The sequence below is a fragment of the Fusarium graminearum genome, chromosome 1 (assembly GCF_000240135.3).
Source record: "Fusarium graminearum PH-1 chromosome 1, whole genome shotgun sequence".
NCBI classification, from domain to species: Eukaryota; Fungi; Ascomycota; class Sordariomycetes; order Hypocreales; family Nectriaceae; genus Fusarium; species Fusarium graminearum.
In genome coordinates, this window is record NC_026474.1 from 6,160,611 (window position 1) to 6,170,318 (window position 9,708).

The window sequence follows — 9,708 nt, forward strand, 5'->3', positions numbered from 1 at the left end:
ATCTACCCAGGTACCTACTAAGGTGGGTAGCAGAAAAGTTGACCTCCTAAGTCTTAGGATACAAAAATAAATAGTCTAAAGGCTATAGTTTTAGTAGCATAAGATGACCTACTGATTTCATCTTTTATGTTCTCAGCGGCCAATATTTCTGATACCCTACCATCCATCACTCATTACGTCCCCGTTCTTGTTCCTCGATCCGCTCCGCTCCTCCTCTTCTTCCCCGCGCATGTTCCTGCACTTCTCGACATGAGGCAATCACCAATCGTTGTAAGCCAATGCTTACACCCAGACGCCCGTCGTTGAAAAATTCTTCACATCACGATACACGAACCTTGCTTCGATAGACAGATTTTCTCCTGCTCTCGTTGGTTCATCCGAGTTTTCACCATGATATATTCTGTTTTTGCGTGTATGCCTTGCCAGCACAGCACAACAGCCATGGCGGCTCAGACGAGGCAACCGCAGCCACATTCATAGACCGCAGAGCCTGGGTTACATAAAAACCGGTACTGATTTAGTGGTTGATACAAATATTAGAGCACTCTTAGTGTATGTATTGCCTAAGACTGGACTAATAATTTCATCTGTACTGCTTCAAGTCCCTGCCTGCCAATATCTCATGCGAACATGATGGTCATTTTGTTGAGGGAGCCAACTGCAATCTGTAAAAATTTTCACATCCTACAAGGCGGAGCAGTGAGAGGTCTGGTAGGAGTTGTTTGCACATTCCAAGTGTTGTTGGTTATATATCCATCATGCTGTCTGTTTCTTGATCTGTGAACTCGTAGTTCATCACTTTTGTTATTACCCTCAAATCGTGGTTTTAGTAGAATTCCGGCTTGGCCCTTCAACATGGCAGAGTTCCACGGACTTGGGTCCAAGTTCGATGGCTTTCAAAGTTCGACAAGTGGCAGCTCATCAAGTCCATTCGTGGTAAGTACCAACACTATATCACTGAATCACTACATCATTGCATCGCTATATTATTTCATCACTGCATCACTACATCCCAGTCTCTCATTCTAGTAGCAGGCTTCCGATACTTCAACTCACACTTCGCTATCTCTGACTTCCAGTGTGTGTCTACCACCGCTCTCAACCCATGACACGGAAAAGTCGCACCATCATATAGAAGACTTTGAACGCTTCGTTGAGGATCTTCAGACAGTATGTGTTTCCTGCCATAGACATGTTGGACCACTACTTACTTATACGTTCTAGTCTGCCAAGAGGGCGTTTCCTAATTCAGACTACTCCCGATATAACGATGTCCAAGTTCTCCTAATACAGTGGGACGAAGACGAGCTTCAAGTTGAAGGCGAACTCAATGAGTTGAGAAGGGTCTTTAACTTGTACGGCTTCACAACCACCAAGTTTCGTATTCCCACCTCCAATTCCCACCGCAAGCTCAACCAAAAAGTACTAAGCTTCGTCGAAGAGCATGAAAACGAGGATGCCCTCCTTGTCATCTACTATGGTGGTCATGGCATTATCAACAAAGCACGACAGTCGACTTGGTCTTGGTATGCTTCAACACTCTATCATTCTACCTGTTCGACCATGACTAACCATCTTTCACGACAGCAAGCGCGATAAAAGCTACGCTACAGTCGAGTGGTCTGCTATACAGACACTATTTGAAACAGCCAAATGTGACGTCCTTCTTCTTCTCGACTGCTGCGCTGCTGCAAGTGCCGCCCCCTTGACCGAGAGAACGACCTATATGATGGAGACAATTGCAGCTTGCGGCTTTGAGACATGGACATCTAGTCCAGGCGCACAGTCATTCACTCACACCTTGATCGAGGTATTGAAAGAATGGGCCTCGCAGCTCCCTTTCTCTGCCGCCATGCTGCATAGTGAGATCTTGACTCGGCTCAAGCACGCACCTCCTGATCGTTCCTCACAAGGCGTATTAGTTGAGTCAAGGAAAACACCCACTTACATTGTTTCGACATCTAATGCGCACGCTTCTTCCATCACACTCGGCAAGATGCCCGAAGAAGAAGAGTCTAGCTCAATATCGTCATCTCGAGCGATCCCTGATTCAAGCATCATGGACTTTACAGAGAGGGTACAGTCCGATGCCTGCTACTCGACCGAGGATCGTATACAGGCCTTATTAGCTACGGATACGAAAGGACAGCGGGCGGCACCGCATGTACTTTTGACAGTCGCATTAGAAGAGGACCAAGTCTTTGATGCCGCGAGTTGCGCACGGTGGCTGAAGCAGTTTCCACTCTTGGCAACGCACGTGAGTGTTGAGGCTGTATACCGCAGTTATTCAACTCTTCTGATCTTGTCCGTGCCGGTCGTCATATGGGATCTGCTGCCGGAGCTTCCGGCAACTCAGTTTGTGGGATATGTCAGAACCCGCAACCTCTTGTCCAGAGACATGGCATTAGAAAGCGCAGCGGCCCCGATTCCTATTACTACTAGGCACACGGCAGGAAACAAGACCGGTGACCTGCTTGATTGTACTTCCCCACTGAGATCCGTGTCAGGGCTCAGCAGTCTTGACTCGGGATATGACTCGTTCCTTTCACGACCTGGTAGCTTGGTAGTGTTGAGGCATAATAGACTACCGGGAGATGGGGCCATGAGCTCCGTTGCTGGCCAGGTAAGAATGGGTAAAAGACGGAACAAGCCGTCAACAGTTGAGCTCCTTGGACCAGAACGGCTGACTTCAATGCCCACCGACACGCGCCCCAGTCTTAAACAGCGGCCAGGCTCGAGCAGCCGGGGATCTAATCGCTTAGTTGTCTCGATAGGCGAAGCAGACCTGAATGGCGACAGAATCGGCCATACCTGCGTGCTCTGGTATGGATATGATGTTCAGCAGAGTCGACCCACCGAGAAAGCGGCACCAAAACCGACATGGTGAGTGAAATAACCCTGGATACTCAGTCAGTACAGTGAAGCTAATATGGATCTAGGAATGAGGATTTCAGGTTTCGGGTGCATAATTCACCCATGTGCCACCACTTGAGAGTTTCTGTATGGGGGGTTCAAATGCTGGAGCTCTTTGGCGAGGTGCATATTGACCTCTGTGAACTGGTCAAAAGAGGACAACTTCCAAAGCTCGAAGCATGGCAGACTCTACGCTGTAATGGGATCAAAACGGGGTCGATCCACATCAAGTTGACATACATAGATGCACGCGAAGACGAAGAACAGCAAAGTCTGGCGACCGAAATGTCAGCGGCAGAGCGGCAGGAGCAGCGGCGCAAGTTAGAGCGACAGGGAAGTGATGACGGGCAGGCTCGGGCTCAACAGATGGATTTCCGGGTTTGGTAAAAAGACCTTTACCTCGGTTTCTGTACTACCTAGGTAAGTTAGTTAGCTGGTAGTCAAAGGGATGTTAAAAAGTAGGGACTTGAAGCCGTACAGACGAAATCATTAGTCCACTCTTGGGCCATATATACACTAAGAGTGATCTAACATTTATGTTATCTACTAAATCGGTATCCGTTTTTATGTGACCTGCCTCCATATAAATCAATAGCGTCACGACAGCAAACATGTAAAATTAACGACTTGCATTACTCGAACTGTTCTAATCTAACAAAGACACAACACAGGGACTCCGAGCGTGGCTGTCGTGGGGGGTATCATGAAGTCGTAGGCCAGACCGACGAGAGCCACAAGCCTGGCCTTATAGCATCGTACAATCCTCTCTGATCCCGTGCCATCTCTCTCCGACCGACCGACCAACAAACAAACAAACCGACGGCGCGTCCAAAATGGCGGAGGAAAAGCAAAAAGGAAAACAGGTGCAGCTGGTGGACTGACTGATCAAAATGGATCCGCAGGCTTTCCAAGAAAAAAAACGTAAATGATGATTGATGTCCTTGTTCTTTTTCATATGCCTTGTTTTGAGATGCGAAGGTCCAAAAAAGGCTTTAAGATTCGGACAAACATTTGATATTTACAGATCCAACCCACCCGGAACGCCCCTCGCCGTTGTTGAAGAAAAGCCGTCAACCATTTTTTCCCTGATGCAGCAAGCTGAAGACAAATAAGTCTACCGGGAACCGTGAGATACCTGGGAAACCGCATGACAAAGCAGACCATCTCTTTCAATGTCCATTCCAAGCGAAATACACAGCAGCATGACTCTTTAAGCCATTTAGGACTTGTAGCGCAAGTACTCGCCGGCAACCAGACAATGGTCACGCTCGAAAGGTTCTGGTAACATGTTAGTCGAAGCACTTCAAAGTTATTATAAAGGGAAGTAAACATACCCAGGGTAAGCTGGAACTTGGGCTTAATGGACTCAGCTCGCATCTTCTGGACCTCAGCGGCGAAGACCTCGGCGGCAGGAGCGGTACTGTCGATACAGTTGGCCTTGATGGAGATAAGGACACCACCGTTGACCTTGAGGAACCAGTTGGCGTTCATGGCGACAATACGGGCCTGATCGGGCTGGGCAACATCGGCAAAGATAACGTCGACCATGGGCACGATCATGCGGTAACGGGCAGGCTGACGGGCGTCCTCAACAATGGGGACAACGTTGGGTCGCTTGGAAGCCATGGTGATGAGATCACGGCCGGATCGGGAAGAGAACTCGACGGCGTAGACGTAGCCGGTAGGTCCGACAATGTCAGCGACGTGAGAGACGGAAGTACCAGAGGCACCACCGAGGTAGAGGACGCGAGAGCCAGGCTTGATGTAGATCTCATCAGCACCACCAGCAATGGCAGCGCAAAGCTTGCTTCGGAAAGGGTTCCACATGCGGTACTCGATCTTGGTAGTGGTGGTGGTTCCGTCGTCGTTCTTGACGACCTCGTCGACGCTGATGCGCTTCTCGCCGTAGACAGACTCGCCGGGGGTTGTGTTGCGGGTAGCAAGACCATCTTCCTTACCACCACGGACAACGAAGACACCGGGGTGACGGTGAGGCTCCTGTGAAGAAAAAAGTTAGATCGCAAAATTTCGCAAAGGCAAAAAAGTTGACTGAGGGAAGACATACGACAATGACCTTGGCACCACCCTTTGCGCCAGTAGCACCGCCGCGACCACCGCGAGGAGCACCACCTTTTCATCTAGTTAGTATCTTCATCTTGTTGGCTTTGAGTAGAGATGCTTACCTCGTCCACCGCGACCACCACGGCCACCTCGATCACCAAAACCGCCACGGCCACCACCTTTGCGAAAAGTCAGTTTTCAAGTTGATCAAGAGCACGACAACAATGCCGCGAGAGCGCAATTCATACCTCGTCCACCGCGCGCACCACCACGGCCACCGCCGAAGCCGCCGCGATCACCACCGAAACCACCACGGCCGCCTCCACGAGCGCCGCCACGGCCTCCACGGGCACCACCTCGAGGAGTGAAAGGAGCCATCTTATTCGATTAGAGAGGAATTGAGTAAAGTTGAAGAGATTAGAGACGACGATAGATCGTTGTCGAGAAGAGTTCCACGCGCGAGAAGATAATCGTGTAAAGGCGGACGTGGATCAAAGTCCAAACTTGTCTGTTGTATAGCCTTGCCTGGGGGACGCTGGGCGTTCTGGGAGACTTTGAGAAAGAATTTTTTGAAGCTCTATGAAGCTTAGGCCCACTTAGTCTATGCAAGTTTCTCCGACTCCGAGATGGGTCCGGGGATAGAGCGGCTAGTGCAAGCTCGATGCATGCGTCTTGCACGTGGTGATAGAAGATAAGAGTCAGGTGATATGACTGATACGGCTGGACGAACGCTGCGATGTTGAATTACATTGCAACGACGATTAAAACTGCTAAAAACAGTCAATTATCTTGAATAAATTGATTCCAACTACTCCCTCGTTTATCTCGAATTTCTGCGAATTATTTCCGTCCTGTGACGTTGATTTCAACCTTCGCACAAACAGGGCAGGTAAACCCTAAGGCCTCATTCCCAAAGGAGTGGGGAAAGCGAGTTTGTGGTCCCTCCGACCTGTTAGGGCAAGAGCTTCAGAATTTCTCAATTTCAGCCCGCCAACCCACGTCCCGTCGTCGAAACCGTCACTCACCACCCAAGTCGCCGAGATGGTGAGTAAATACGCCCCCGTCGATCGCCATGATGAGAAAGAGGAGGATGTGCTGTTGTACGGATTATCGGGAATTTGCTGGTGCAAGTTTCCGACAAGATACGTCAACTTTGGCATGATTGAAATCGATGCGTCGTGGTGATGGACTCAATTTCGAAAATGTGCCCTGGCTGACTCTGGCTTTTTTCCCACTCTTACAGGTTCGATACGCTGCCACCGAGATCCAGCCCGCGAAGTCGGCCCGCGCCCGCGGTGCCTACCTCCGAGTGTCCTTCAAGAACACCCGCGAGACCGCCCAGGCCATCAACGGCTGGAAGCTTCAGCGCGCTGTTACCTTCCTCGAGAACGTCAAGGAGCACAAGGAGGCCGTCCCCATGCGACGATACGCCGGCAGCACTGGCCGCACCGCCCAAGGTACGACACTTGCGAGAATCTTCACCCGTTAGCGATGGACTTTAGAAAAATTCCGGAGGATCGCGGACGAGTGGGAACAGAAACGTTATGGGGAACAAAATACTGATGGAATTCATCAATAGGCAAGCAGTTCGGTGTCTCCAAGGCTCGATGGCCCATCAAGTCCGCCGAGTTCCTCCTCGGTCTCCTCAAGAACGCTGAGGCCAACGCTGATGCCAAGGGCCTCGACACCGGTGCCCTCGTTGTCAAGCACATCCAGGTCAACCAGGCCCCCAAGCAGCGACGAAGGACATACCGTGCTCACGGTCGTGTATGTTGTTCAATCCATTCGGCTCCTGAACTCGTCTAACTTATCTACAGATCAACCCTTACATGTCCAACCCCTGCCACATCGAGCTCATCCTGACCGAGGCTGAGGAGGTTGTCCAGAAGTCCGATGCTGTTGCCGAGCGTGAGCACCTCAGCTCGCGCCAGCGTGGTGCTCGCCTCCGCAAGGCTATCACCTCTGCTTAAGCCAATCAACAACCTTCTTCTCAAATAGACAAAATTTAAGCGCTGGTTGAAAACTGGGTTTACGTCGGGCATCTTCTGTGTTGTAACTGTGACTCTTGACAAGTCTCTTGAACAAAGAGACACAACACCAAGATTACAAACAAAACTCGATCAATTGTTCTAGGGTTTCTGCGAGGGTGGTTCGTGGCTTTTCATCTCCTGGTGTATGGCAGGCTACGGTAAGCATGGCATTAAAGGGAAACGCATGCAAAAATTCGCAAGGTTTTCTTGACGAAATAAAATCTTTCAAGTCCTCCTAAGTCTCCTACTTGTGATCCCAGTAACGACGTGACGTAGTCGCTTTACATCACCGAGCAAAGCATTTTGATCTCTTAGTCCAAAATGAAACCCGGAATTCGACATGGGTGTCCGGCTACATCACAGGCTCGGCAGCCGAGTTAATGACAAGCCAACATGAGAATAGAATCTTCACAACTCTGGTAAATACACATAACCTAAACTATGTCGTATTATTTCTCGGATAGAGTTTGTATTGTGTGTGAATACTGAGCAAGTTTCCCGTCCTTCACTGAGAAATCCTCTGAGCTAGGTATGTAAAGCCATCATCATATGGGTAGTTGAACATACCACCTATCCCGTCCTGCTGTGTCCAGATATCATAATTCATACTCGTTTCATGCTCCAAAAGCAAATAGCAAACGTTCTTTTTTCATCCATTACAATTCCAATTCATCAAGCACCTGCAGAAACCATGCAATACCTGCCTCATCCTAAAAGGCAGTGGTAGTCGTAGCACCACTGGCTCTGGCTTCTGTACTAGTGACAGCATGGATTGTCCCTGAAAAGCGCCCTCTTCCAGGGCTCTCAACGCCATCGCCCAGAGCATCGGATATTGTCCGTTCATCGTAAATGTTTTCCCATCCCGTATCCAGACCAAAGGCATTGGTGAGTTGGAATAACTCCCGAGGTCGTATGAAAGGTGCAATGCGAGCTAGGAGCTTGTCACGACACCTCTGCATCAGAGGTCCCAGGTTCGAGCTGTGAAGGTTCCCATTACCAGCAAGACCTTGAGTACCAAATGGCAAAATGCTCCTGGTATTCGTATCCACCATATCGACTGACACATAACCACATGATTTGAATGAAAGACACTTGAGAGTGTACTTCTTCGCATCAGAACGTAGGCGATGTGATGATGGTATATGTTGACCCAGTGGATCTGGCTGGTTTATCATCTGCTCGTCGGAACTAGAACCAGTCTCATCTCTGGCCGCCAAAATGTCCTGGATCTTGATGCCAGGAGAGAAGTGTTCTATGATGCCTGCCCATGAGAGTTGTTCAGGCTCCTGCAAGGTTTCTGAGGGTGTACCTAGCGGGTCCGGCGGCGGGTTGTTAGCCTGCACTAGGTTTTGAAACATCTGGGCCATTGGTGGTGGCGGCGGAGGAGGGCCATGGCCATGGCCGCCTGCCCCAGGGTGAGGTGGCATCTGGGTCCCCATTGGGAAAGCGATGAGACCCAGCAGATGAGCATTGTTCACGTTGGCGTGATGTCCCTGAAGAGGAGCTTGTGGTGTGAGAGTTGGTGGACCAGAAAGTGACACAGATTCCAAGTCAAGTTTCTCGAGTGTAGAAAGAGCCATGTTGCGTATTGTTTGAAGAAAGACGTGAGGCGAAGCCCAACAGTTCTTCAAGGACAAATGCTTGATAAAGGGCAGGACCAGGATGTCCTTTTCATGAGTTCTGGGGCTACTAACTCGTGTCATGAGCTGAGGGTCATCAAAGAAAGGAGCTGGAAGAATGTAGTGGTTTCGCTGGAACGTTGAGGGTGCAAACTCCCCACCGCAAATCCATTCAAAGTGAAGGCTCTCGATATTGGTCTGGGCGCCAATATAGGTGTTGAGTAGCTGGTACACCTTCTCCACAGCATCGACGGGAGATACTGGAGTGTCTTCAACACACCCTGGGGCAGGTTTAGAGATACGCCGCCAGTCGGCGATAACGCCCAATGAGACATTGTTGAGGGACGGCAGATTTTGCCAAAGATCATGGCGATTAAAGATGTACACATGGCTGCTTGGGATTTTGGCAATTGTGAGTGTTGTCAAATTCATGAAACAGCCAGCTCGAGCATTGTCGATGAGACCGATCACATAAGACTGGATCATAGCGCGATGAGCCCATTCAAGCTCTAGAAGCATCTCTTTTTGTGCTCTTGTAAGACTAGAAGGGATGAGTGGATAATTTCCCATGTCTGCAGAGCCAGGTTCGAAATCGGCACGGTTAGCCATCGGCAATGCGAAGTTACCCATCGGCAATGGGAACCGAGCTTCCGTGTTATTAAGCAGGGAAGCTCTCTCATCAAAATCAATGGTGTTGAGATCTGTGCCTTCTGTGTCGAGTATCATGCTCACAGCATCGTGAATCTGATTGTCTTGATATCCGGCGTCGGATGCCATCTTCCGCAGTACGGTCCGCTTGAAACTGATGGGGTTTTCAAAGACAGGCTCCTTGATATCCTTGAGCAGTTGGTGAAAATCCGACAAGCTGACGATGGTCGGCTTCTTTTGTTGAAGTTCAGAGTTGGTAATGCGCCAATTCTGGGTTGCAAAAACAGGGTCAACAGTGGTAGCGGCAGCGTTGCGTGCTATATGATCCGGTCCCAACAGAAAGCCAAGACCAGCATCGCAGCAGATTCCAAGATTGGAGACCTTGACCAAGCATTTAAGCGCCCTCCTCATAGCTTCAGTTTCATCAGCAGTCTGCT

The 9,708-nt window shown here is 49.7% G+C and overlaps 4 protein-coding genes across 4 annotated transcripts; 2 read left to right on the forward strand and 2 right to left on the reverse strand.

Annotated features, from left to right (window-relative positions):
- Positions 1–2,692: 2,692 nt before the first annotated feature.
- Positions 2,693–3,238, forward strand: FGSG_01869 (uncharacterized protein; the record flags this gene model as incomplete). Its single annotated transcript, XM_011319416.1, has 3 exons — positions 2,693–2,883; positions 2,940–3,036; positions 3,158–3,238. 3 exons carry the CDS (start codon positions 2,693–2,695, stop codon positions 3,236–3,238), a joined length of 369 nt encoding a protein of 122 aa, XP_011317718.1.
- A 295-nt stretch (positions 3,239–3,533) lies between these two features.
- Positions 3,534–5,505, reverse strand: FGSG_01870 (uncharacterized protein). Its single transcript, XM_011319417.1, has 5 exons — positions 5,223–5,505; positions 5,097–5,153; positions 4,979–5,043; positions 4,248–4,911; positions 3,534–4,191 (listed from the first exon to the last, which is right to left on the reverse strand). Exons 1-5 carry the CDS (start codon positions 5,350–5,352, stop codon positions 4,133–4,135), a joined length of 975 nt encoding a protein of 324 aa, XP_011317719.1. The 5' UTR covers positions 5,353–5,505; the 3' UTR covers positions 3,534–4,132.
- Positions 5,506–5,771: 266 nt separating this feature from the next.
- On the forward strand, positions 5,772–7,244 carry FGSG_01871 (60S ribosomal protein L17). The gene is made up of 4 exons (XM_011319418.1): positions 5,772–6,018; positions 6,218–6,431; positions 6,554–6,741; positions 6,792–7,244. Exons 1-4 carry the CDS (start codon positions 6,016–6,018, stop codon positions 6,942–6,944), a joined length of 558 nt encoding a protein of 185 aa, XP_011317720.1. The 5' UTR covers positions 5,772–6,015; the 3' UTR covers positions 6,945–7,244.
- Positions 7,245–7,714: 470 nt separating this feature from the next.
- On the reverse strand, positions 7,715–9,682 carry FGSG_12026 (uncharacterized protein; the record flags this gene model as incomplete). The annotated part of the gene is made up of 1 exon (XM_011319419.1): positions 7,715–9,682. One exon carries the CDS (start codon positions 9,680–9,682, stop codon positions 7,715–7,717), a length of 1,968 nt encoding a protein of 655 aa, XP_011317721.1.
- Between the last annotated feature and the right edge of the window lie 26 nt (positions 9,683–9,708).

Coding starts and splice junctions, on each gene's coding strand:
- FGSG_01870 (XM_011319417.1), bottom strand. CDS start 5,352: ATGGCTCCTTTCACTCCTCGAGGTGGTGCCCGTGGAGGCCGTGGCGGC. Junction 5,154..5,222: donor TGGTGCGCGCGGTGGACGAG/GTATGAATTGCG, acceptor CTTTTCGCAAAG/GTGGTGGCCGTGGCGGTTTT. Junction 5,044..5,096: donor TGGTGGTCGCGGTGGACGAG/GTAAGCATCTCT, acceptor CTAGATGAAAAG/GTGGTGCTCCTCGCGGTGGT.
- FGSG_01871 (XM_011319418.1), top strand. Junction 6,432..6,553: donor CACTGGCCGCACCGCCCAAG/GTACGACACTTG, acceptor ATTCATCAATAG/GCAAGCAGTTCGGTGTCTCC. Junction 6,742..6,791: donor CATACCGTGCTCACGGTCGT/GTATGTTGTTCA, acceptor ACTTATCTACAG/ATCAACCCTTACATGTCCAA.